The sequence below is a fragment of the Astatotilapia calliptera genome, chromosome 12 (genome assembly GCF_900246225.1).
Source record: "Astatotilapia calliptera chromosome 12, fAstCal1.2, whole genome shotgun sequence".
NCBI classification, from domain to species: Eukaryota; Metazoa; Chordata; class Actinopteri; order Cichliformes; family Cichlidae; genus Astatotilapia; species Astatotilapia calliptera.
In genome coordinates this window covers 2,547,584-2,575,083 of record NC_039313.1, presented here as the reverse complement: position 1 = coordinate 2,575,083, position 27,500 = coordinate 2,547,584, and the positions used below count along the sequence as shown (strand labels likewise).

Sequence of the window (27,500 nt, the reverse complement as noted above, 5' to 3'; positions counted from 1 at the left end):
TTCTGAGCACTTATTTTGCTTTCAGGAAAATGAGTGTTTAAAAAAAGAAGTGTTTGAGAAAAGTTCTCGCATCGAGGAGCAAAACCGTAAGATCGGAGATCTCATCAACCAGAACCAGAGGTGAGTTGAAAGAATTACGCACAGATACGGGGCAGCCTAAAGCTTAAGTCTCTTTAGATGTTCAGATTCTTATTCCTTGCACAGTGCCATCAGGGATCTTGGCAGTAAAATTCAGAGATTTATAGACTCTGACTTTTGAAGCCTGTTTGTTAAGTGTGTGGCTGCTTGTTTGTTAATACAGGCACAATGTGGAAGCAGCTGAAATGCTAACGTGAAGATGAATTCCTTGATGCTGCAGTTGTTATGAAACTTTATAGAAACAGCAGAAACATTAACAGTTTAAAACATTTTTTTGTACCAGGCTGTAATTCAGACTTTTTAATGACATAAGCCTGGATGTTCTGTCAGTACCAGCGAGTTTTAGTGTGATGCAGTTTTTAACAGTTCAGAATGGGTTGCTTCTAGTTCTAATGTTTAATTGTCTGTCTCTCTGTCACGTTGTAATTTGATCTTAACAGTAACCAAGCAGTCCCACATAGCCTAATGAAAGCACGAGGGAGTCTTTGAGCCTGAGTGTGCTTGATGCAGACGTGTGATTTTTCAGGTACATGGAGCAGAGTCACCTGATGCTGGAACAGAGGAATGACTCCCTCAAGTCGTCCAGTGAACAGAACCAGGCGAGACTGCTGCAGGCTGAGCAGGACAAAGTGAGTCGTTTGGTATTTTTGGTCTTTAATGAATCAAATAAGGCTGTTGGCTGAGTTTTGGATGTTTGTGGTGACAGACTTCCCTTTTAGTGAAAGGACTAAGAACTTAACAGGACATGTGTTGGACTTAGTGGTCACATGCAGCATATTACAGTCTGCTGATTTTGTGGCAGGCGGCTGTGGGTCTTCACAATTGAGATTTAATGGTTTTTTTTGGGTTTTTTTTGTTCTTAAAACCTGAGAATAAATGTTGGTTAAACTGTTTTGGATTTATTTGTGATTTTGTAATTGAATTGCTTATTAAGTGTACAAAGGGTGTGGTGTAAGGTTTAATAACGTGGTGTATTTGGTGATTCCAGCCTGCCTTCTTATTGTGCTCCTATAGTTTGTACACTTGTGTGTCGCCAGTTTGTAGTTTGGACTTGGTTAAAGGTTTGCTGTCTGCTGATTCCACTCTTTTCCAAATGCTCTTTTCATTGTATTCAAGCTGCAGTGCTGCTCTGAGGAAAAACTCCTATTCACTGCTCTCTCTTCTCAGCATCCTCTGCCTTTGGACCTGGGCTCTGGCCAGGTGAGCCTGTTTCCTCTGTGTAGTGCCATCAGACTGGGGTCAGCTAGAATCTGTAAAATAAGAAAAAGCATCTAGAATTATAATCGATGTTTAAATTACAGGAAGACAATGCTGCCTAAAGCAGTTTTGTTGTTATGCTGTAAGAGAGCGCAGCTGAAAAAAATCCCGAGACTCTAAATAGTCATTTCCAGGTCATTGCAGACCAGAAAGCACAAAATTTAGCACAAAGAACTGTGAGAAGCTCCTATTTGATCCCAGTCTGACTGCAGCCACTGGATCACCCTTTTTCATCATCCTTCACTGGCACCTCAACTAACCTTATTTCTGTTTTTGTCCTTCTGCTTCCTTTTCATCAATCAGCACTCACCATTTTCCTTCCACAGGGACACACTGCTAGCACCAGCAGACACTCATCCAGGCTTGTTTCTATGTTGTTCCACCATCTCTGTGGCTTTTATTTTGATATAGTGCCACCAGTACATCTTCCCCTCTCACCTCTCGCCAACTCCCCCAGGTTCGTCTAACAGAGGACCTGGCTTCAGCGGCAGCGCGGGTGTCTCAGCTGCAGCTCGAAGCTTCAGCTCACCAGCAGAAGGCCGCGGAGCTGCAGGGTAAACTGAGCACAGCGCTGCAGGACGGTGAGAGCCGCTGCCAACGCGTCGCTGCCCTGGAAGCACAGCTGGAAGGTGCTTGTGTGCTCGATTTAAATACACTGTGCCCGATAAGTATAAAAAACATTATAAAAATTGTGCCTTTTTATGAATATCAGAATTTTTGGTGCTGCAATCAGAGAGGTGCATTCAATACAGAGTCTACCTCCGCAGATATTATATCCATCCATTCGCTTCCGCTTATCCTTTTCAGGGTCGCGGGGGGCGCTGAACCCTATCCCAGCCTTCATAGGGCGAGAGGCGGGGTACACCCTGCACAGGTCGCCAGTCTGTCACAGGACCAACACACAGGGACTAAAGAATTAAAGTTTTATTCATGTCTCTCTAAAACATCTCCAACAGAAAAACACAGCGATGGTTTACGCAGGTTTAACTGCTTCTTTGTCCTGTTGTTTAAACTTAGAGCAGCTGATGCTGAAGCAAGACATGTTGGACATATTAGACATAACATGGAAGGATAAGACTCATTTTATTTATAGAATGTACAAATCCTTTTATCAGATGAATACATTTCATACAAGTGAAGAAGCAAAAACACCCAAAGGTTTGAGCGCCTCGAGAGAGCGAACAAACTCATAAATTTGACTAAATGTGTAACGAGCTTGTACTTTGGCTGGTTCATAGTCATCATTAGGTCCACTGTTAAACATTCCCCAAACGTTTTCCTAACAATCTGTCTGAATCTGAAATTGTCTGACTTAAAGCAGAAGATTTTCTTTCTTTAACATAACTGTTCCTTCACATTATTATGACAGTTAACAGGACTAGTTGAGGTCACACAGAAGCTGAAATCGGATTGTTAGAAAAGGAAATCAAAACTGTGTTTTACTGCAAAACATACAGCAGCCACACAGAAGGAAGCCTGTCCCGTATCCTCATAACGTTTAGCACCAGAAGTTTAGTGCTTAGCACTTTTGTTGCCCCACAATAAGAAGAGACTGGGTTAGAATCCCTTCTGTGGGGTGTTTGGATGTTCCCTGTTTGTGTGGGTTCTCTCCGGGTACTCGGGCTTCCTCCTACAGTCCAAAGACGCGCAGCTAATCGTTAAATCTGGCTGTCTCTGTGGCCTGCACAGACAGATGTCATGGGGGTGGAAGGAGGCTGACCTGTCCAGGGTGTATCTGACTTCTCCCCCCCTCCCCCTATCCATGCATGGATAGATTTGAATATTTGAATTCTCTTTGAATTCTTCATTCTCAACGAATGCCTTAATGTATGCTCTCTCTACTCTCGACCATGCAGGGAGCTCACGCTTTCCCTTTTTGCTGAAATGGAGAGCAGCCTCAGTGTCCTTGTGGTGATTTGGAAAGTTCTGTCCATGCCTTAAATCTTTTGTCTTTCCCTGTAAACTTACGGCCAGAGCTAACGACCACACAGATATTTTCCCTTCCAACATCTGAGCTACGAATGTTACTTTAACAGAAACGTTTGATTTTAAAAAATATGCATGTGTGACATCAGCAACAAGAAAATCAAGGCAACCCTGTGTAAGAACATCTAGTGCCTGGTACATAAAGAGCAAAGGAGAAGATGTCAGACTATTTTTTTGAAAAATGGACCGGACTAACCATCTGTGTGTTCATGTGTTTCAGAGCTGAAGGAGGAGGCAGAGAGGGTTCAGACTCAGTACCGCTCAGAGAAACAAAGACGCAAAGAGACGGAGCTGAAAGTGAACACCATGGAAGAGGAGCTGCAGGACCTGAAGACTGACAAGGAGAGCCTAGAACGAGTAAGCGGATTTCATTCTTTTGTGAATGAATTACAGCAATACACAGTCACCATGGAAACAAAATCAAAAAGGGATGTCTGACAAAAAGGTGTGCCTCACATTTAGGCACTTTCAGAAAGAAAGAAGAAATGGCAGGTGGAGCGTCAGCGTCGGGATGAGGAGGTGGAGGAGCTCCGCAAGAGCAGCCAGCAGGAGCTCGACAACCTCCGAGCTCAACTTCGCAAGGCCAGGACCAGCAGTGACAACGCTGCATCAGAACAGGTCACATCTCTGCATCCAGCCCAAGGGCGATCACATCTTCTAAATGGAAAGATCAACAGTGTTTTGTGAACATTAACGTTGCTTTACATGCTTATTGAAGCTGTCTCAGCTGCAGGCAGAGCTTGAGCAGGAATGGAAGGGCAAGTGTTCCCAGATGTTGGCTTCAGCTAAAGGGCAGCACAGCAGAGAGGTGGCTGAACTAACAGAGCAGAGAGAGGGTCTGCAGGACAAGTTAACCCAGCTGCAGGAAAAGGTGCATGAGCTCGTGCTCTCATATCGTCTTATGATGTTCATTTTACGCCCTTTGGCACTTCATGTAAAGCACTTTGAGTTGCTTTGTCACTGAAACGTGTTTAAAAAAAAACAACTTACTTTTAAATGAATCTCTTAATTAACGTAGAAATGTGAGAAGTACACTGACCTTTTCTAGATGATTATTATAACAATAATAATCATTTTAACTCACCATTCATTTAGTAACTAGCAAACATTCCACATATATAATATAATACTACCACACGTTTCATTACTGCGGTGTCCTGTGCCACTCAGCAGTAGTTTCTTCAATTGTTCAGTTTAAAGTTGAGAAAAGTTTATATTGGGACACGTACACGTTACATGGTGTGTTGTTGAATCATGTTTGCTGTCAATAGTTTACAGCTCTGAAGCAGCTGAGAGACTCAGAAGAACATAGTCTGCTGCAGCAACACAAGCATCATGAGGAGTTGCACGCTCTTCAGGAAAAAGTAAGATGGATGACTGCATTTGACTCATCTTGTCTAACAAGATTAAATATTTATTATTAGCTGGGAATGCATTTTTTCAGCGACTTCACTACCCAGGAATATTTAGCCCTTTAGCACGGAGACTGTGCCTAAGCTGTAGCCAAATCTTGACATTTTCACCTGAACAAAAAGCAGAGCTACACAGAATCCTGATCTTAAAAGTGATGGTAATAAGTGTGGCGGGGACTCCTCTGTTTCTCTGGGAAGTAACTGTTAAATGCCTGTTATGACTGATTAAAATAAGATAAGAAGAACTTTATTTATCCTGAGGGAAATTCTTTTGTACACATGTTCAGTGCAGCGAGAGAGGCAGAGGAGCAGAGGAATAAGATACAATATGTACAACAGAATACAAGTATACAGTAGGATAGTGCAAAATATAAGATCAAATAACTGTAACAAGTAACAATATAACTAAATCCTGAAGCTTATCAGTGCAGGTGATTCTAAAGTGACATAGTATTGTGCTATGATGGGGAGATGAAACAAACATTCAATGAAAAACTGTTGGTGCATGGTCTGAATGACAGAATAGCCTTGTTATTAATCCTCAGGAAAATCACCTACAGAGTGAGGAGGAGTTGTAAGGATCAGTTCTGCATTTCCAGTCTTTTGCTGCGTGTGCTCCGATGGTCCATCATGGAGGCGTGCATGGGGTGGGAGGGGTTACAACCATACCGTTGTGATTTACATTACATATATTTATGTCATGTTATTCTCTTCAAGTACACAGCCTTGGAGCAGCAGGGAGCGACTGTAAGACAGAAGCTGCGAAGACGAGTGGCAGAACTGGAGAGCAAACTGGAAGAGCAGGAGGCTTCTGGAGACACTGCAGCAGAGGTGAGAAGTACATGAAACCTTTCAAACAGAACAATTAATAGAAGGTGCAGTGCAGCCTTTGTCTTCATCTGTCACTTTAAGAAGCTGTTTAGCTGATAGAAATCACAGAATGAAAATCAGAAATGATCAGCAGCAGCTCATTAATGTCTCCAGATGTAAGTGCAGGCGCTTTAGTCTTAGCTTTCAGCTTGTTTTCCATAATACTGCCTGATGTTTCCAATCCAGTACTGGATTCTGATGTTGAGTCCGTCATGTTAAATATCGGTTGAACCCATTTTAAAATCATTTCTTATTTATTATATTGACGTGTTGAGAGATACTTTCAAGTGTATCTAGCAACTTTACCCACGTAACATATACATTATAGAAAATGCTGTATGTTTGGCAGGAATTTGACTTTTTTTAAGGGAAACTTTTTAATGTACAATTTAACAAACACAAAAAAAGCTGAGATTTAAATGTAAATATAAGCAGAATCCAGTGATTTGTCATAACACACAGAAAGTTATGGTAAAAAATAATTCCCATATAAACTAAATGGTTTACTCGGAACATGATTGCATATGAAACGAGCTTCCTACAGTCTGAGAGAACAGAGTCTTCTAGAAGTAAAGTTGGGGAAGCGTCCCAGACTTTGAGAGGCTGTGTGGGCACATAGTTCAACAGTTTAAAAATAATATTTCTACATGCACAGCTGTAAAGTATTGGCTGGTTTTATAATATATGTTACAGAATATCAGTAAAAGAATCAGAGAATCTTGAGCAGTGTCTGTACGTAAAACCTGTATCGAACATTGAAGATGTTCAGATCCTGACACAGGACTGCATTGAAAACGTACACGATTCTGCTGTGGAGAACACGGCATCACACAGCAAAGACGAAGATGATGTGCTTATATAGAAACATTTTGGCCATTATGAAAAGCTTTAAGCTGCTGAGCAGGTGAAATCTGTCCTGGCAAAATAAAATTATTAAAATCTTCCTGGCATGAAGTTGACATTTATATTTAACAAAATCTCTTATATATTTCCAGAGGCCTAATATTAACCTAATTTGATTTAAATGACTGATGTATTGTTTGAAGAGACACTTTGTATAATGTTTAATATCTTGAGAGCACAGTTTTTCACAGAGGGTTTGTATCGTAAATAATGCTTCAGTAAATTCATTTTCTCATTTTGTTTTCTATGTAGAACGGTACGAATATCTCCATCTTTTTATGAGAAGCCAACAGTTAGGACAACAGGTTTCTCTGAGAAATCAGTCCAAGGAGCTGAGACAGAAAAACATTCCTGAAGTTTCTTCTTTTTAAGTCTCTTTTCATCCATGACCTAGATGACTGAGAACCTTCAGACATATCTGAGACATCAGGTTCAACAGGAAGTCAAAGTGCTGATTTGCACCATAGTCATGGTTGCTTAAAGCTTAGGTCAGAGGAGTGATGGCTCTGCAGCTCCTGTAAAATCAAACATCATTAGATGAAATGTAATGAGTGAATATAATGAATAATATAGAAAAATCGAGTGAGGAGCATGAAATACAGGATAATGTTCACGCTCCTTTAAACTGAGACAGCATGACCGATCACCATCATAGCCTTTGTAGTACATCAACAGTAGGTCTGATTTTGGGACGTAGAGTTTCTTCTTCTATGATTTAGTCCTAAAAATACCAAACACGTGTTCTCACTCATAATCAGTGGGTTTCCTAGTGTGGGTATGCATCATGGATCACAGCTGGTAAATGGACTGGTTCTTATATAGCGCTTTTCTACTCTGAGCACTCAAAGCGCTTATCAATAAGCTGAAGTAAAAGTTTGCTTATTGGTACGCGCATTAGTGTGATGCTGTGTGAAGTCTAAGGCCAGTGCATGCTGGGACATAACTCACCATTTGTGTTCTTGTAGGTGAAGCGTGTGATGAACGGAGTGTTCCACTCACTGCGAGGGGAGTTCGATCTCACTGAATCCTACACCGGCCAGGCTGTGCTGGGGGTCATTGTCTCTACCATTAAGGTAAAATCCTTTTGAAGCGATCAGGAGCCTCGAGTGTCAGTCGTAGCGCCTTTATTCTAAAACACTTCCACTGCTTCGGCACCTTATGTTCAACCAGGAAGCCAGCTTTGCAGCTCCTTGCCACACCACACACGCCAAGAGTTCATTAGTTCCAGTTCCTTTCACCTGTCCCCTCAGACCTCCTGGCACCGCCCCCTGTGAGCTTACTGTACCACCCCTCCACTGCAGCAGAGCCACAGACCACACCTTTCTTTTTTATATGCAGCCTTTGTGCACAAATTCAGAGTTCTTAAATGTTTGGACTAATCGACACATCTTTTGTCTTACATCACCACAGGTGGAAAGGCATTGTTCATTTATCCATATTGTACAATCACAGCACTCATCTCATGATAATGGAAGTGTTTGACTGGCATTTGGTTTTGAATCACAGAATTCTAGAACCAGCCATTAATGTGGTTTTCTTTTCTTCTAGAATGTAACTCTGCAGCTCCTTAGTGCCAAAGGCGGGGCTGCAACAAGACCAATTACAAAAGAGGAGGAAACAGCGGAGGAAGAGGAGAAAGAAGAGGTTGAAAATGTGAAACAGGAAGAAGAACCTCACCAGAATGTGCACATAAATGGAGAGACAGAGGTCAGAAAGGAAGAGGAGGAGGAGGAACATGTGGCTGATTCAGATTCTCATCAAGTCAGGGAGACTCGTGAGGATCAGGAAGAAGCAGCTGAGGAGACGGTGTGTGAGTCAAACACAACAACTCAGGCAGAACATTCACAAAGCACAGATATCCATCCAGTTTCAACGACTGAACTCGAATCAGAAGAGCTGACAATAACGGCAGCACCAGTAGCAGAGTGCGAGGTACAGGAGGAGGAGGGGCAGCAACCTGCTCCTGAAAGCTCTGCAGAAGATAAAGACACCAGCAAGTCTTTGGATCCAGATGAGCGTTCACCTGACGATGGGCAAGATGCTGTGTCAGAAACGAACGCTGCAGTGACCAGTGAGGCATGCGTGGACAGCGTGGAAGATGATGGAGAGGATGTAGGAGAAAAAAATGCTGCTTCTCATAAAGCCTTTGGACCCCCATCCAACCCGCCTCCACCACCGAGCGAACTTCAGGACACCTCGGGAGAGAACACAGGGTGAGCACAGGTCATAACGGCTGGTGGTAAAGTTACGAGTTTGATTTTGTGGCTCTGCTGGTCAAAAAACAAAAAGCCTCATTGGCCTCCCTATAGACTGGGAAGCTGCGTCCACTTTTCATATACACTTTATGGTTAATGTTATTCCAGCCAATCACAACAATGTTTCAGTATAAAATTATACACACAGGACAGAGTGAACATTGGTCTGTTACATGGTTGCTTTAATTGGGGCTCATGTACTTCGTCATGTGAGGACTTATAATTCGTGCTTATAAATGCGTCCTTGAACGCATCACGTTTCAAGTATTCTTTCTTGTCGTGGCAAACAGCTGTCAGTAATACTGAAAAGTTTACCAGTGGAGCCAATGAATAATGTAACCTTAAGCGCATAGAGAGTGTTAAGAAAAGACTTGTAACTTGCAACATATTTATGTCTACATTACTACTGACATACCCTCCTGCTAACTAACCGCTTGCATAAACGCTATCCTGCTGGCTTTATTGCCTCGCCCCACCTCTTTCTGCTATTCTCTCAGTCTGACTGGGAGAATTGATGAGGAAAATGGAGAGGAGCCATTTTTCCAGAACACAACTCCTGCCAATCCCCCCGCAGCACCCAGCGAGGAGGAAGAGGAAGAGGAGATGGTAAGGAAGGATCTGTAGAGTTCAGGCAAAGCTCTCAGATTTGATTGAGCGCTTTTACCTCATCCCACTAAACCCAGCCCTTCCCCTGTGTGTTGTGTCGGAGATGTTTTAGCACTTGGACACTATTTGTGATTTTCTTCTTCTTCTTTTTGCCTCTGCTTTGTGTCCAGAGCCTAAAGGGGCGTCCACCACCTGCTCCCCTGTTTGGTGATGACGAGGATGATGATGATCTGGACTGGATGAACTGACATGGAACCAGAGCACTATTAGTCTGCGTCTTTTAATTTCCAAAGCTACAAACACTGCAAGGTGTACCAGCTGTGTCTCCACGGTAGAGCCGTGAAGGTGAAAGAGATGAACTGACTGAACAGAGGATGGTCAGTCTAGCTCTGCAGCTCCGTGTGATCCTGCTCATTGATCGGCTGCTGCAGACAAAGCAAAGCTTCAGCCTTGAAAGCCTGTAATTAGAGGAATCTAATGAAATGCCTTTCTGTACTTGTTTAATAACAGTTGATGATGCAATCAGTTCAGGCCCAGATTTTAACATGCAGTGTAGCAGATTCACATGCAGGAATAAATGATTTCAGACTGTACTCGCTAAGTTTTTAATCACAGTTTTAAAAACTGAACTTTTACGTACTTTTGTTAAGCTGATATTAATTTCAAAAAATAAATGATCAGAGACACGTGGCCTTTATTGACTCTCCTGGTTCAGTGTTATGTGTTTTACTGTAACTGTGTAAGTTCAGTCCTGGCTATTTCAGGAACATTCACTGAAGTGAACATCATCCTTTTATTTACATATAAAAACTATTGATTGGTTATAAGTTAAAGCACAAAGCATGATTGCCTCTTTAGTGGCATGCCTGCCAATGACCAGGAGAGGGAGCTCTAGACCAAAGGAAAGCTACACTGCTGCTGAGTAAGCGCCATCAAGCTGACGAGCAACCTGTAGGAAAATGTACGCTCGGCGTCAGATGAAAGGTTTCTGTAATTAGTGAATTCAATTCAAATGTGAGAAAAGCCAAAATTTCCTACTTTTCCTTTTTCCTAGTTTTAGTTGGCATGAAGTGAGCCTTTAATACATTTAGTCTGTTAGGGGGGTTAATGTTACCCTGTGCAGTGTTTTCAGTGGCCCAGCAACTTACATTTAAATCTAGTACCTTTAAATTCTATAAAAATATGGAAAGAAAAAAAATATATATATATACACACACAAACATAAACATATATAAATGACTTCTGAGTAGTCCTTTCCAATGGGATATAGCTGTCAAATTTTCATTGGCTCATGGTTTTAAGTACAGTTAGTGACTTGGTATTTTTTTCAAGGCTAACATTCTGATTTGTCCCAGCATAAAAACATGTGGGACTAATAAACTGAACCTAGCTTTTATGTTGCAAGTCCTCAGAAAAAGCATTTCTCAGCCTTGCTTTCCCATGAAATGTTAAGCATCAGGCAATTTACTCCAGGTCAGTTTTTATTCACCAACTCATAGTTACTTTGTATCAATTAATGCCGAAAATACCTTTATTTACATACATACAGTGAACACCATATTTGGTAATTAATGAAGTAATAATTTTACCTTCATACTCAAATAGGTGCCAGTATGTGATTTATTTATTTTTAGCTTTAGAATATGACACTTGACAAGGCTGCAGTTTTTAACAGATCTTAGATGCATTTTTTGGCCCTGGAAAATGAATCTGGGTCTCAAAGATGATTGTGATAATAAAGTGAATAAAAGCAACATTTATCCACCCTGATGCCCTCAGAGGGCCTGTAACTAAATTTTCGTAGTATGATGGTACAAAAATCACCTGATCGTCTCAGACCTGCGAGGATCAGCGAACTTTTTCCACTTTTTGTTGGATTTTTCTTACGTAGCCACTCACCAGGTAACTGTCTTTAAAACAGGCCAAGCTCCTACTGATCCTCGGCATTTGTCTGCAAAAAGGAAGGAAAAAAGCATCACTGCAACATTTATAGTTAAAGGGAACTTCTTTTTTTTTTTTTTACTATTCTTTATAAGAGTTGTCATAAAAAACAAATAACTGCATATGGGAGAGAAGTTAGCCTTCATGGCTTTCTGCCAGATGGGGTCTTTTGAGAAAGTGGCATTTAAACCCAAAACGTGATCTGTAACCTAAACGAGTATCTTTTGGTTCTTAATCGTTACCAAACTGTGACTCAGAACTGAAATTAATGCACGTGTTGAGACCATAATGTGTTAAAAGACTGGCGGATGAATCCAGGGAAGTCGCCTCACCATGTCACACCTTGGCAGAAAATATGCTCACTTTCGGTTGTATATTGCTTGTGTTGTCTAAAAATTGAAATTGCCAACAACCTCTTTTATGTTTACATGCACTTGTTATGTATTCGTTTTGGCTGGACTGGTGAAATCTTTTCCTCCAGCAGGGCCACAGCAACAGGTTATGAAGGTGGGGACATCTCTCAACCCGCCGCAGCACTTTGAAATAATGTGTTTCATGCAGGCTGATGGCTAATTTTAGCATATATGTGTTACCAGATGATGTGTTTCCATCCATCACTGTGGTTAATGTGTCAGGGTGGGCTGATGATGAGTGGCTCATTGGGATTTTCTCTCACTGGAATGGAGAATATTTCTTAGAAGCTGCTACTAGCACTGCCATTAGCCAAGTGGCTTTACTGCAGGAAGCAAGGAGAAAGTATCCTGCTTTATTTTATTCTCATACATTGAAAGTGGATTATATTTGAAGTACAGGAATGATGAATGCAGCAATGACCTAAGACCTCTTTGATGATAACCTCCTCAGGACCTTGGATTGGGGCGAAGCACGTGGTTGTGATGCTCCCATCCAATCTGACGGAGCTTCAAGTTCTGTAAAGAGGAATGGGAGTAAAAATACACCAAGCTGTGCTTGTAGTGTCATCCTCAAAAAGACGTAAGACTGTAACTGCTGCCAAAGATGCTTCAACATATTATTGTGTAAAGGCTGTGAATACTTATGTACATGTATTTTTTTTATTTTTTTTATTTTTTTGATAAATTTTGATGAATTTGAAGCTAATTTCTTTCACTTTGTCATTATGGGGTGTTCTGGGTGTTCATGGAGAAAAATGAATTCAACCCACTTTGGAATAAGGTTGTCCACAGTTCAGGTGGAGCGCTAACTTGGTGGAGGAGGTGTCTGTCTCGCGAATCCAAACTGGGAGCTGGTTGCACAGAAGATGAGCCTGAACGGCTCTATTGGAGGGATACGATCCTATGTGGTCTTTAAGAGAAGATGGGGCCTGATTATTCAAGAGGAGCAGGATTTCATATTCGATTCTGGATTTAACAGGTAGCCAATGAAGACAAGACAATATGGAAGAAATCTTCCGTCTCTTTCTAGTCCCTGTCAGGACTCTTGCTGCAGCAGTTTGGATCAACTGAAGGATTTTTAGAGAGTTGTTAGGACATCTCAATAATAGTGAATTACAGTCGTCCAGCCTAGAAGTAAGAAACGCATGAACTAGTTTTTCAGCGTCACTCTGAGACAGGATTTTTCTAATTTTAGAGATGTTGCACAAATGCATACAAATGCATATATGCACAAATATTAAACATATTTGTTTAATTTGCACTTTGAATGATAGGTTCTGGTCAAAAACAACTTCATGATTTCTCACAGTGTTACTTTTGGACTTGTAGTGATGAATCATTGCATATCTTAAAGATCAGGGTTACATTCACTCATTTTACAGTCTTTTTGGGCGATCTTTTTTATGCTGCACTGACACTGTCTTTAGAGCAGCGCCTCCTTCCAGGCAACATGTACATGGAAAACTGTAAGCCAAACTTGTAGAGGGAAAGAAATGACCCATCTCCGGACTGCAACTGGTGAGGTTGTGAAAAAAACATAAAGCCAACCAAAACACTGCACCTGGGAATTTGACAATATGTGAAAAGTTGGGAAGCCACAGTAAACTTAGATAACAAAACAGCACTACACCACTAATATCCTGTTATGTTATCAAAAGCATAAAACCATATTTATCAAAAAAAACAACTTAAGAGTGCCTCATTTGAAGTCTATATTGACCCAGAAATCAGAGGCTGACACAGACACAAAGAGGTCTCTGACCCTCCCTAGGACTGTCTTTTACGTGGGATTCAGTTGGACAACTCGCAGGAACTGCACAGTGAGAGTGGGAATAAGATCAAAGTGCTAATACAAACACAACTGCTGGGTTTAGTCTTCAGTGTCGTGTGTAGAGAGTGCTTGTTGATCACGTATTTTCCTGATTCCCCTGGCCTCCATGCAGGAAGGCTGGAAATGAATTCTGTCTCAACTCCTCATAAGCTTCTCATGTATGCCAAGGATACTTGTAAAAGGACATACTTGTTATTGTCAAGTCATTTCCTGTCATCCAGCCACATCAGGTACAACAGGAAAACCAACCTAATATAAACTATCTAATATAGTACGAGTCACTATGGTGCAGCACTGACCCAAAAGTCCTGGAAGCACTCAAGTTGAAATCTGAGAGGTTTGTACAGTTAAACTACGACTTGAATGTTTTTTAAAGATTACATCCTCTAAGACCTTTTAATCATAAAATAAAACTCTGCAAAAAACCAGCATAAAACATTCTTCTGCAGAGTCGGTCTTTGTACGAAATGGTCCATGTGGACTGCAACAAGATTTAGGTTTATGCCAGGTGTCAACATGAGGTTTCACTGAACTTTGTCATCACATTGCTTCATCATGGTAAATGGACTGATTCTTACCGTATATAGCGCTTTTCTACTCTCACTGAGCAGTCAAAGCACTTTATACAACTCGTGCATTCACCCAATCATACAAGCACTTTATCTAAGGTTTTTCATGCTTCTATCTAACATTCACTCACATTCATACTCTGATGGATGCATCGGTGGGCAACATGGACCCTTGCCCAAGGATATTTGGCACGCAGACTAGAGCAGAATGGGATCGAACCACCAACCTTCCAGTAAGTAGGTCACCCGCTCTACCACCTGAGCTAAGTAAGTTGTCAAAGGTAACAATTTCCTTTGTTTCTCACTTCATAAATGCAGATGACAAATGTGGGACAGAGCAGGAGGCAAGGAGGCCTCAACTCAAAGTCAAACTTGCTCAAGTCAGAAAAACAGTTAGTGGACACTTGTACTGTTTTTAAACATTAGCTTTCATTTCATTAAGAAGAAATCCATTTCATATCATGACTTAGGCCTTCTCTGTGGCTCAGGCTGACAACAACAAAAAAGAACCAGAGTGTCCCAGAGTGGTTGTTTGTGGCACATGGGCCCTTGTACAGAGCCACAGCATACGGGGAAGGGAGTGATGGTGGTGTTTGGGAGACGCTGGAAGTGGGAGAAATGTGAAAAAAAAGGTAAAAACACAGGAAGCGGCTGCAGTGAAAACTTTGATTGTTTTTAAAGCTCAGTTTCTCCTCAGTGTGTGTCATAGCTTTGCTCTTCTCCACGGCTGGTTTAAGGACCAACAACAGCAGAAGCAAGAATAGCTTTAATACTAACATTGTTTTGTTTACAAGTGAGTTTCCTTGGCTTGGTTTGATTGTATAAATTGTATTTTAAAGCTACACAAACCCAGATTTCAAACGCATGCTGTCCATTCAGGTTGGTCCCAAATGTTCACACCCTAAACCTTGAAGACTTTCAAAGAGCCCTTTGAATAAATGACCTCAGTTCAGTTGAATATCAGCACAAACACCTATGCCTAATTTTAGTTCCCAGTAACACTGAGTATTTGTCACTGGGTATTAGTGCGTGCTGCTAGCTACTAAGTAAACAAGTAATGCTGCTAGTTCACCAAAGGAAACAAAATACAGCCAGGCCTGTTTTTTTCACATGTACAATACCTTATGTGCTGTCATTTCATTAAAAATGACTTGATTTCTTTTAGTGTACATGGTTTTCCAGCTTCCTCGGGCACAATGAGCTTTATGTGTTAGTGCCCCAGTTCCCGTAGGGGAGCTCTGGAACATTTTGTGTTTACAGCTTTACTGCGATAACATTTTCCCCTCTGAATCACAGGCAGTGCTGTGTGGTGGTGCCACCTTTCCCCTGCCCACTAACAGGACACTGTCTGTCAGTCGGCTACTTTGCCAGCTCCCACACTAAAGTTCCTTTGAAATACCAGTTTGTTTATTCTAGCGTACTAAATATGCAGTGTGCAGGTCAAATAACCTCAGGTTTGCTGTAGGGAGAGGCAGCATTTTTTGATGTTCTGGCCTCAGTCATTTTTAGCTAAATCCTGCAAGTGTCTTCAGTTCTGTTTTCACGCTGCTACTTGGTTGGCTTGGCTTTTTCTATCCTCCTGTGACATTATGAATCGTGACTCCTCCAGAGTCCTTTTTGTCTGTATCTCCTGAAACCTGTTGCAGGGATGGCACAGTGCTTTCTGGGATTCCAGACCCAAGCGGTTGGAGCTCCCCAAGTGCTGACAAACAAAAGTGGAAGTGTGTTACGGAGTTTGTTCACACCAAACGTAAAGGAAAGTTTTTCTAATAATCGCCTCCATTTACTCCAACCTACCTACGATCTCTTCTTCACCTCTCTGTGCACTGTCCATTGCTTTGGATAGTTGACTCTGAGTATTTAAACGTGTCCACATTTCACTCTACTGTTTGTAGCTTCACTCTTGTCTCTGTCTCATTCACACACATGCATTCTGTCTTGCTTCTACTGATTCACCTGATCATATCCTGTCATTAGATTCACAGACATTATGCACCTCCTCTCTGTACTTATCTGTTGACACGCACAAAGCAAACGTTGTATCTGTAAGAGCTCTTACTGATTCTCAAGAAGTCATTCTGCTGCTCATTGATCGGGGCCTCTCTTCTCAGTCTCAACAAGAAATGTTTGTTAGTACATCTGTAAACACCCTAACCTACTGCACATCCTTTCCAGCTTTATTTCTCTGCCTCGCCAGTTGATAAAAGTTCTTTTTTCCTTCTTTAGTTAGTGCTCAGCTTCACATGCAGTTGTGATCCAAAGTTTACATACGTTTTCATCTTGGGCATGAATGTCATGTAATTTTGGGCTTTTGATTATTTCTTTGAATTGTTCCTTTTCCAGGGTTGAATTATGGCGTACACCTTTGATATACCACGTCAAAGGCGTATAATTTGAAATTTGAAATGTATTTTGGATTTTCTTGCACATAGTTAAAAGTATACATACAAGCTCAAATAACACACTCCCACACTTATTAAAAAATCAGTTTCAACATTTTCCCAAGGTCTGGAAGAAGACCCAGACTGTCAGATAAGAGGAAACTGGTTAAGGTGAACAACCCAGGAACCACCAAGACCCACAGTGCCATGGACTGAGAGGGTGCCGACCAAAAAAGTAGTCCCTACTCCAAAATCAGCACCTTCGAACTTGTCTAAAATTTTCATCTGCCCACATGGACAAGCCAAAGGATCGGACAAGACAAAGATTGAGCTGTTTGACCACAATAACAAGAGGTATGTTTGCAGGAATAAAGGTGAGAACACCAACAGTCAAGGATGGTGGTGACAGCATAATGCTGTGGGGCTGTTTTGCTGCCAGTGGTACTGGTGCATTGCACAGTGGATGGAATAATAACGATGTAGGAAAATTTTTTTGGTTATGTGTACATAACGTGCAGTGGGAGCGATAATAACACTCATGGATTTTTAACAGTGTTTATCCTTTGTGGGTATTGTGCTGCTGTAACAGTCACTGCTGAAGGAGCTGCTCAGGGCCTTGACAGTCATGCAGGGTGTGAGAGGTGTCGTCCCTAATGGACATTATCTTGGCTAACATCTTCCTCTAGCCCACCTACTCTATGTGGTCTAGGATACTGGTCAGGACAGAGCTACCAGTCTATTTAACTTTTTCCTTTCCCTCTCCGGTTATATACATGTATGAATAAAGTCCCCTCTCACCCCTTCGGATGGTCTTTATCCTTCAAGCTCAGGTCCTCTGCCAGAGCCGTGGGAGCTCGAGGGTCTTTCACTGGGAATATTTTACTATTCCCAGGACTGCGCTCTTCTGGACAGAAATCTCTGATGTTGCTCCTGGGATCTGCTGGAGCCACTCACCTAGCTTGTGAGGTCACTGCACCAAGTGCTCCTATTATCACCAGGACCACTGTTACCTTCACCCTCCACATCTTCTCGAGTTCCTCTCTGAGTCCTTGGTACTTCTCCAGCTCTTCATGTTCCTTCTTCCTGATGTCGCTGTTATTCAGTATCGCTATGTCTACACACAGTGGTCGTCTTCCTCTACTTGTCTGGAAGTCCCACAGGATCTTAGCTCGGTCGTTGTCGACCACGTCTACCATTTTGACCTCAGGACTTCCAGGCCATACTCAGCACAGATGTTTCGGTATACTATTGATTATGGCGTTCCATGTATGCCCTGCCTGGTAGCGTCTTGCATCCTGCCCCCAAACCCCAGCCTCTATGGCACTTGTACTTAGAGCTTTTTCCTTTGCTGCCATGATTAGTGCCTCTAATCTTCTACAGCTTCCTGATGTACTCGTGGATGTTTGTTGTCTCATCCTGGACTGTGGTACTGACTCCATGCATGGTCAGGAGCTTCCTGGTTTTGATGTTAGTGGCCAGCTTATTATCCCAGCAGGGTATCTGACAGGCACGGCAGGGCGTAGGTGTTGATAGCCCCGATCTTGTTCTCACTGTTCAGCTGACTATAAGGACTTGCTTGACCCTCTGCAGATAGTGATTGGACTGTTAATCTGGGACACAGGGCATTTCCTGGGCACTTTGCCGGTGGACCAACACTTTTGGGCCGATGGCGGCCTGAATGGCTGCTGTACACCGGCCGTACAAGGACTGACAGCAGCCCATTTGTTCATTGTCATTACTGACTCTGTATTGCCCAATTAAATATCTTAATGCAACTGGCCACTCCCCTACCTTTGCTGTTTGCTCACGCAATTTGAGACAATTAAAACTGAGACAACACAATTTAAAAAAAACTAAAATGTTGTTTTGTGACAGGCTGCTAATAACAAATTATCTAAAAATAAAAGGGGTTTCTTTTTCTTTAGGAGTCAGCTGAGGTGGTTCAAGGTTCAAGGTTCAAGGTTCTTTATTTGTCACATGCATAGTTATACAAGTATATGCATGTGACAAATAAAGACCCTTGAACCTTGAACCTTGAACCACCTCAGCTGACTCCTAAAGAAAAAGAAACCCCTTTTATTTTTCGGGCATCTGACAAGGACGCCTCCTGGGTGAGGTGTTCTGGGCATGTCCCACCGGGAGGAGGCCCCGGGGCAGACCCAGGACACGCTGGAGAGACTAAATCTCTCGGCTGGCCTGGGAACGCCTTGGTGTTCCCCCGGATAAGCCGGAGGAGGTGGCTGGGGAGAGGGAGGTCTGGGCTTCTCTGCTTAGGCTGCTGCCCCCGCGACCCGGCCTCGGATAAAGCGGAAGAAGATGGATGGTTTCTTTTTCTTGCCAAGCTGCTTGTTATGCATAGATTAAACACTGGTTGATGCCTTGCTTTTTTGCAAATTCTGTTCAGTATTAGGTGGTTGCACAGTACTGTATATATGACAAAAGTTAAGGAACCATTGTTCTGTTATTTTATTTTTATTGATTAATTTGTTTTTATATTGTGAAGTTCAGGTTTTGAACCTGATCACTAGGTTTAAATGAGTCAATAGCATGAATGCAGTACAAAAAAAAGCAGTTCCCTCTGGGCTTATTTGCTCCTGGTGATGCTCTTTATTATTTATGCATTGATACGATGAGACGCACTCATTTTTGCCCAGTTTATATAACCTAATAAAAGGGTAAGATACTCAATTTAAAGACATCGGAGACTACACATACAGCCCACAGAGAAGCTGTTGAGTCACAGCACCCAGGAAAACTAATTGATTAAATCCACTCGCTGCATTCTCTATGCACCATGAGGAAGGGGTGGGACCATCAGGAGCTGCAGCACACCTGCTCATGTCAGACGCACAATGGCCAGGTTATTGCTAGTGCTCTGTGCTCCCCGCTGTCATCACTGCTATTAGATGCTGAGGAGGAATGTGCAGACCACAGCTTCCCTCTGTCCTGGTTCCTGGGCAGCTGCCAGCTGAACCATGACTGTCTTTTGTATACAGCTGCAGGACAGCCACATGGAGGAGTAGCCCATATTTTCATTAACTTTTATTCAGTTACTTTAATGGTCATTTCCTGTTTTATCAAACGCTGTTAGATGAAGAGTTTAACTTCTATTAAATCATGATCCAGCAGCTTCTAAATCCTGTAGCCTGTAATGAATGAATGTAAAAAGAAATTAAGGAGGTAAAAACTAAGAAATTATATATAAATTGCCCAAAATAATAATGTGGGGGTTTTTTGGCACTATATTATATAACTTATATAGTACTTTGGCACTATAAAAGCGTACACCAGTTCATGAAAGGTAGTTAGGGGCAGAATAAACTGCTACAAATGTGAGATCGGGATGAAGATCCCAATTCCACAAGTTAGCCCCTCAACAAAACAGCCAGTGGGTTTTTCTGCAGGCTTTAGGACTGAAGTTCTTTCAGCTGCTCCCTCATGGTTCACCACATCAGATGATCTTCTTTCCCTTTTACACTGACTGCTCTTTCTGATGCAACCCCCAGGGGATTTGTGTCTCGTCTCAGTTTTGAAACAGGAACCTTTTACATGTTGGGCAAATGTTGTTGTGTAGACCACAACACTATGGAACCACTTCACTTAGGCTTTTGGATTAATGAAAAAAAACGTTTCATATGTTTTGAACTGGAAGATTATATTGATAAGACAGGCACCAGACATAAAATGCTAGCTTTAGGTTATAAAGACATTTCACATTGGTCACCTCCACTAAACTTCTGTGTTTCACTTAATGACCATCAATGTCTCAAACAATGTCTCTAGTGTCCTTCAGCCACTTACCAGCTACCACATGTTGAGGGAAAATGTAAAATTCATGTGTGCTCTTTTCTTACCATTTTCATGTTGTAGCACAAAATGTGAACGGTTACGTTGAACCCAGACATCTGAAAAAGAAGAAGTGGGAACAACAGTGACAACCCATCTGCAGAAATCATTGCAAATATTCTATTTAATGGTGGAGTTATGTGAAAACTTGCATCCTGCATCCTGAGGCTTTTATGTGGGGGGGGGGGGGGGGGGGGGGGTGTTTAATATTTTTGGTTAATATTCTGTAATGCTCAATTAAAATTAAATTCTCAGAAAACTGAGACCATATACATATCGCCCCTCACCAGGTGAGAGGGGCAGAGTTTTCACATACATAAATTCTGTCTAATCCACTCACTGCTGTGGGTCCTGTCTGGGTCCCTGTTGTGTCTTTCTTGTTTCGCTGTGGTCAGAAGCAACAGCACCTCCACACGTATCCTGCACATACTTCCTGTTTGCTTCGAAACTGTGATCCCCACTCTTTCTGTGCCATTTGGTTTGCCAGATTTCCAGGAAGTCTCACATTGAAAGAATCTAAAAATATCAGGATAGAAAATGACAGCTGGACATGGATTCATTCGTGCTGCCTTGCTTGATTCATGCAGGAAAACTGACTTGTTGGAGGAGTTGATAGGAAGTTAGGCTGGTGGTTGGTGTCAGATATTGAACTGAGAAAACAAACAAATCCCTGATGCCTCCTGACCTCCATGTGGTCTGGAAAAGTTTGCCTGGCTGACAAACAATGGTTGGCACACAGTCAGGGCAGCAGGCTGCCAAACTGGCAACCTCTCCACCCTCAACTCCTCCTGCTCCTGCATCAGTGTCCGATGCACATCGTGGCCAGTGCACACGTCCTGGCTTTGTGGGCCAGGAATGCCAAGAATCCAGACTACTGCTCACCTCCCTGCTGCTGCCCAGCAAGGTGCTTCCCCCCCCCCCCCCCCCCCCCCCCCCCCCCTCTTTCCCATTGCTGCTCAGCGTCCCAGTTGTTTTACAAGCCAGCTGGCCGGGCTGTCTGGGTGGCTGCTTGCATAAGTCGGGACACTGTGTTTGATTTGATGTTGCAAACAGTAACATGACTGCTTCAGTCTGAAGCTGCAATGCCTGCTGTTAGGAAGAGAGCTGAAGGCCACAGGCTGGCTCACTGCAGCATGCTCAGATTTGATGAAGCTCTCAGGGTGGGCTGTGGGAGGCTTGGGTGAGTCTTCAAATCACGTCTGAATGTGAAATCTTTGACACCTTGAAATGTCTTGGTCATTTCGGTAAACAGAATTACAAGATAAGTGAAGCAGTAAAATATATTTGCATGTATAACTATAATATAGGAGCTGCAGTGGACTGTGCTAGTTTAAGAATGAAAGCATCCTCCAAAGATGACATAAACTTCATAGGCATGTGGAGTATTAGCAGATGGAAAAGTGATAACTGCCAGCAAGCAGCTGCACTGAGTGACAGTTCATGGCTGTTTCATGTGGATGTGATCAGGCTGGGTCACAGTTCAGGTGTCTGGCACCAGGGTCAAAGCTGGTCCTGAGACACCTGGACCTCCTTCCTGAGAGCAGGAGTGAAAATAGTCCACTGCAGGAATGAAAGGAGTCTTTGTGGATGTTTCAGCAGCCTTTCTTCTCCATGTTAAATATTGCAAGTAAACCGGGTCTAATGATGCTCAAGGCGCTTTACATGCTGGGAGTGATAGATGTGATAGATGTGATATGTCTCATTCACCCATTCATCCATGTTCTATGTCTCAGGACTGAATCAGAGTTCTGTGGGGAACTCTTGTAGAGCCTAGAACACAACCTACATAAGTGGCTGACGTTGCTCACATTTATGCTATTGTGTGGTGAATTACATGTGAATTACAATGTGGTGCCTAGAAATAGAAAAAAATTAAATGCTGAGACATTTTTCTTCTTCGTCATTATTCTTTATGTTCAGGGGATGAGTGTTTTTCTCTCACTCTCAAAAAAAGTGTAGCTGTAAATGCACGACAGGAATCAATGGAACAGGCTAATCACAATAGTCGAGGCTCTGCCAAGGATTTCAAGTTTTTGTTATAGCTTATCTTTTTACCTGCTTCTTCTTTTGTCCTCCGCGTGTCCAGTTTCCTCAAGTGTTGTAAGGACACACTGCACACCATGCCAAGATATGTATATGCTATTTCAGAATTGTGTTATCCTTGTCATGTTATTTGTAGACGTGCTTTTGTCACAGGCTGCAAGTAACAAAGTATAGATCTGTCCGTCTGTCCGTTCGCTTCCGCTTATCCTTTTCAGGGTCGCGGGGGGCGCTGGAGCCTATCCCAGCTGTCATAGGGCGAGAGGCGGGGTATACAGGTCGCCAGTCTGTCACACGGCCAACACACAGAGACAGACAACCATTCGCACTCACATTCACTCGCACATTCACACCTAGTGGCAATTTGGATTAACCAATTAACCTATCCCCACTAACTGCATGTCTTTGGACGGTGGGAGGAAGCCGGAGTCTTCCTCCCACCGTCCAAAGTATATACAATTTAAAATAGTCTGTTACGTGTAGACACAACACCGGTTCATCCCTTGAGTTAAGTGTCTTTGTAAGGCTTGAAACATTCATAGCTCAGTGTTAAGTGGCTTCACAAACTAAACTGTGAGGTGCAAAATGTAAAGCGTTAAGGGGACGATCGTGGACTTTTGCACAGTGCTGCTTTTAAGGAACAGGCCAGAGAAACTTCAGCAGCCTTATCGAAAGCCAAATTAAGTTTCCCATGTTTCTTGACAGCCTAGGCCAACTTAATGCAAGGACTTTCCTGCTCTCCAGCAAAACACTCTTTACGTGCCACCACGGTGACAATGGGAATGCAGAGTTTTTCCTGCCAATCATGGGAACACGAGGATAAGCCTGTGTTTCCTGGAATGCTGCCCATTAGGAAAGAGACGGAGGGAACACAGGATGTTCTGAGCACATTGTCCTTCAGTGTAGAAGAGAGCTGTTTACAGGGAGTTTCTCCATTCTCACAGTTAATCACTCTGAGCCTCACTGAGCGGGATTCCCTCCTTAAGTTTTCCATTACACCTGTCCAACCACTGGCTTCTTTTTTTCATGTGCTAAGTATGTCCTCTGCTGTTTCCTTTCTAGCGTGTTCATGAATAGAAAACTAACGATTTTCACACACAGTCTGAAAACTACAAGCAGTTTAACCAGGATTTAGCAGCTCTTGTAAACCAGGGTTTTCCTGGTGACACCTTGACTCATCCATAATTACACTGTGACGTTAACACATCTGTAAGTGTTTCACACCTCCTCCTCCTCTCTCTGGACGCTCTGCTGAGAGGCGCGGTAATGATGTCACAGGGCAGGGGCATGTGTGTCTATAAGTGCAGAGAGAAACCTCTGACTGAAGTAGAGCTGAGCCACGCTGCTGGAGAGGCACAGGCAAATTTACCTCTGGGTGCCAAACTCACCTCTGGATACTTTTCATCCTGGAGCTGCAAAAATAACTTATTTCCTCTTGGGAATCTGGATGTGAAAGCCTACTTTTTGTTTGCTTGCTTTATTTGCTGGGATCAGGATGCTTTGTCCTGTTGCTTTGCAGCGGATCTCCTTCACCCTGTTTATGCTGGGCAGAGCTGCAGTAATGGTGAGTTTCTGTGGCTTTAAATGCTTTTTATTTCTGTGATCTTCCATATAGTTATTTTAGATAACATTTTGATTACCATTTTAAAAAATAAATAAATAAAAATCAGTCTGAGCTGACCTCTGACCCTGGTATTTAGGTAGACAGTGCATGCCCAGCTGAATGTTCCTGCCCCCCCTCGCCTCCACTGTGCCTGCCCGGCGTCAGTCATGTAACTGACGACTGTGGCTGCTGCAAAGTTTGTGCTCGGCAGTTTAATGAGGACTGCAGCACGACAGAACCTTGTGATCACATCAAGGGGCTGCACTGCCATCTGGGGGCTGGAGGAAACCCAGAGAGAGGACTGTGTCAAGGTGAGCAAGGAGTTTATTGAAAGCTCACAGCTTCAAATCATTAAAGGAATAATTATTCTGATGTTGGAACAAAAGCTACAAACAAAAACACAGCTCCTGTACCGAGAATCAGACAGCGAGGGTAGATGCACACTGTTGAAATTACAGAGCAACTGTCCACAAACACCCTGCAGATGCATTTTAAAGGAACTCTGGACACTTTTATGTAATGACTCTAATGGCTCTGGAGGAGCTGCTTAAGGTCTAGCTGGAAAATAAATAAATGAAAAAGCAGGAATGCAAACATTTATTTGAAATAAAAGGTGCTATGAATCTGTGGGATCATTACAGATCACAAGGGAGCATTAAACTGTTCAAAAAGCATGAAATCTCCCTGATAGGAAATCCATTTGATTTCTTGGTGTATTTCTCTAGAGTATGACGTCTTAGCTGAAGGGCCAATATTAGGCTCACTTACAGGTTACTCAGGTTAACTTTACTAGATAATGTTTACATGCTTATTTATTATTCTTTTTTTGCAATACATTGCTTCAGCATCTCTTTTGACCTCCAGTCAGAAATGTTTTGTTTTAGCTCGTCCTCCATAAGAAACCTTTTCTTTGACTGCTCAGCTGGCCTGGTGTGAAGAAAAGTAAAAGGTTGAGCAGATTTTACAGATTTTATGAGTATGTGTTTTTTTTGATTCCATGGATCTTGACCTTCACACATGTACCTTCAGGGAAATAAAAAGTCAGTTTGATTTGCACTAAAGCAGAAAAAGTGACACAGCAGCACATTAACACACAGACGATGCTTGATTATTGGTTGATGTTAGCATCAAAGCTGCAGACGTGATAACGCTAACAGTTTTCCTGTTGTGAAGCTGCTGCCACTATAATACACTCAAAGCAACACTCTGAGTCTTCAGCTAGAAAAGTGGCTTTAGCATGGAAACGAAAATGGAAAATGGTGAACTATGAGGCAGCTGACAGCATCTGTGTTTAGAGGATGGCCTCAACACATGTTACATAGATAAACAACAGAGGGAAAGCATGGAAAAGCCAAAATGGTAGTTCATCAGCAGTGTTTCCTGTGAGCGAGACGTAAAAAGCTATACAACATACAAAGTGAGAGGTAAAAACACAAAAACGCAGCAAACAGACTCATTAAGTTTTTGCCGTATCCTTCCATGAAGTTCAAAAGTGTCTGCTAACAGCTCAGTTTCCTGTTTTCTATGTCAGCTGAAGCTCATGGCGTACCCTGTGCATTCAATGGGCGAGTGTACCAGCATGGTGAGGACTTCCAGCCCGTTTGCCAGCACCAGTGCACCTGCATGAATGGTGTGGTGGGCTGCATGCCCCTCTGTCCCTACCAAGTGCCCCTGCCTCGGTGGCGATGCTCAAAGCCCCGGCTGGCGCAGCCCGAGGGTGGCTGTTGTGAAGAATGGGTGTGTGATGATGACAACAGCATCAGCGAGGAGCTGAGTGAGCCAACAGAGAGCCAGCTGCACCCAAACCACATCAGTCCTTTGCTGCCAGTCCAGCGACAGAATCCCCTCCCAGCTGCCAGCGGAGCAGATACATTCAGAGGTAAAGTTGAAAATACTGTAAATCATCAGAGCAGCACTCTCAAATAAGTTGATGACTTTATTGATGTGAAATATTCACAAAACCCTCAAGAACTCCAAGAAGTGACTCACAAGGTAACTAATTGTCTGCTGGCATCCATGACTTCATTGCTGTATTGTGCTCTCACGCAGAGATCGCATCGTTCCCCCTCTCTGAGGTCTTACATGAGCCCCAGTGTTTCCCACAGACCACTGAGTGGACCCAGTGCTCTGCCACATGTGGGATGGGCATTTCAAGTCGTGTGACCAATCACAACCCAGACTGTCAGCTAGTCAGAGAAACCAGACTGTGCCAGATCCAGCACTGTGACCTGCAGCTTCCCATAACTAAGAAGGTAGTGTATACTCAAATGGAGATGGATGTAGAATGCCGATAGGAACATCTGAGATTTGTTATTTAACTGTGGCTGTCTCTGTCATCCTGGAAGAAATGTCAGCGAACCTTCCGCCCACACGAGCCAGTCAGCATCACCTTTGGTGGATGCTCTACAGCTCAGCGATATCGGCCTCGGACCTGTGGGACTTGCACTGACGGCCGCTGCTGCGCCCCGTCTCTCTCTCGCACCGTGCAGCTCCGCTTCCACTGCCCCAGTGGAGACATCCTCTACAATGTAATGTGGATCCAGCGCTGCAGCTGCGGTACGAGCTGTGGTAAACACACCTATCACTCCAGCACCTCCGTCAACCTCTACAATGACATCCACACTTTCAGAGACTGATGCTGACTTATCAGCGGACTCTGCACCTCCCCCTCGCTAAACTCACTGCCTCAATGTCTGTCCGCTGGGTGGGAAAGGAGTCCGCTCGCTTGCACTTTAAGCTTGCTGTCATGATGATGTCACTTTGTCCACGCTACAGGCGGTGCCTCTCCAGCGTCCTATGCAGTCTCGAGGACGACACAAAACAGTGTGACTGCTATGCCACAGTGTAGGCCGAGAGCTTTAACTGAAACTTTAATTTATTTTCAACTTTGTTTTCTTTTCCACAGAGGGTGACACGACAACTTGTCAAACATAAAGAAGGCTTTTTAACAGGCATATTAACAGGAAGTAATGGTTATCAAAGACATGCATCTTTGTTCTTCACCACATTTTAAAATGCTGAGGAGCAGTGGCATCGATTGTTGGTTCACATGGATTGTGCTTGATACAGTCCACCTGTTCCCCGTACAAGTACTGACGGGGAAATGTGTGAGATGTGTCTGTTTTACAGCGACAGGCTTTCAGAAAGGAGTTTACAGACTGTGCTTATTATGCTACTTTGGTATATTGATTAAAATCCTACAGGCTATACAGACTTCACTCTTAGTTGTGGAGTGAGAATATTCGAGGATCACCTCATTTTTCGAGGTGTGATACCGTTGTGTTTTTTAACGTGTGTCTATCACTGTGTACATATAATAAATACATGTTTGGTTCTTAAAGCTTCATATTTGACACCTGTCACTTGTGTATTAGAAGTTTATTGGTTGTAAACTCCTGTACGTCAAATAAAAACTTAACCTGTGATGTGTCTTTATGGTAAACAAAAGT

General features: G+C 42.8%; 2 protein-coding genes across 6 annotated transcripts in view; both read left to right on the top strand.

The window, feature by feature from the left end:
• Nucleotides 1–10,128, top strand: part of LOC113033461 (FKBP prolyl isomerase 15) — a 31,477-nt gene extending 21,349 nt beyond the window's left edge. Inside the window, exons 18-29 of one of the 2 annotated variants that reach the window (XM_026187264.1) lie at nucleotides 26–120; nucleotides 665–767; nucleotides 1,853–2,024; nucleotides 3,602–3,738; nucleotides 3,844–3,999; nucleotides 4,115–4,252; nucleotides 4,653–4,745; nucleotides 5,511–5,624; nucleotides 7,532–7,639; nucleotides 8,115–8,779; nucleotides 9,319–9,427; nucleotides 9,598–10,128. In XM_026187264.1, coding sequence (XP_026043049.1) covers nucleotides 26–120; nucleotides 665–767; nucleotides 1,853–2,024; nucleotides 3,602–3,738; nucleotides 3,844–3,999; nucleotides 4,115–4,252; nucleotides 4,653–4,745; nucleotides 5,511–5,624; nucleotides 7,532–7,639; nucleotides 8,115–8,779; nucleotides 9,319–9,427; nucleotides 9,598–9,675 — 1,968 coding nt within the window. In that variant the 3' untranslated portion in view covers nucleotides 9,676–10,128. Of the gene's footprint in view, nucleotides 1–25; nucleotides 121–664; nucleotides 768–1,852; nucleotides 2,025–3,601; nucleotides 3,739–3,843; nucleotides 4,000–4,099; nucleotides 4,253–4,652; nucleotides 4,746–5,510; nucleotides 5,625–7,531; nucleotides 7,640–8,114; nucleotides 8,780–9,318; nucleotides 9,428–9,597 lie in introns of both variants that reach the window. The other variant, XM_026187263.1, reaches the window with a different exon arrangement.
• Nucleotides 10,129–14,696: 4,568 nt separating this feature from the next.
• ccn1l2 (cellular communication network factor 1, like 2) overlaps nucleotides 14,697–27,500 on the top strand; it is a 12,878-nt gene continuing 74 nt past the window's right edge. The window contains exons 1-7 of one of the 4 annotated variants that reach the window (XM_026187431.1): nucleotides 14,697–14,813; nucleotides 16,688–16,916; nucleotides 23,968–24,012; nucleotides 24,153–24,362; nucleotides 25,583–25,930; nucleotides 26,101–26,303; nucleotides 26,397–27,500. The exon at nucleotides 26,397–27,500 is cut by the window's right edge and continues 74 nt beyond it. In XM_026187431.1, the coding sequence (XP_026043216.1) occupies nucleotides 16,856–16,916; nucleotides 23,968–24,012; nucleotides 24,153–24,362; nucleotides 25,583–25,930; nucleotides 26,101–26,303; nucleotides 26,397–26,687 (1,158 nt within the window). In that variant the 5' untranslated portion in view covers nucleotides 14,697–14,813; nucleotides 16,688–16,855 and the 3' untranslated portion in view covers nucleotides 26,688–27,500. Of the gene's footprint in view, nucleotides 14,814–16,687; nucleotides 16,917–23,714; nucleotides 24,013–24,148; nucleotides 24,363–25,582; nucleotides 25,931–26,100; nucleotides 26,304–26,396 lie in introns of those variants that run through there. The other 3 variants (XM_026187433.1, XM_026187432.1, XM_026187430.1) reach the window with 3 other exon arrangements.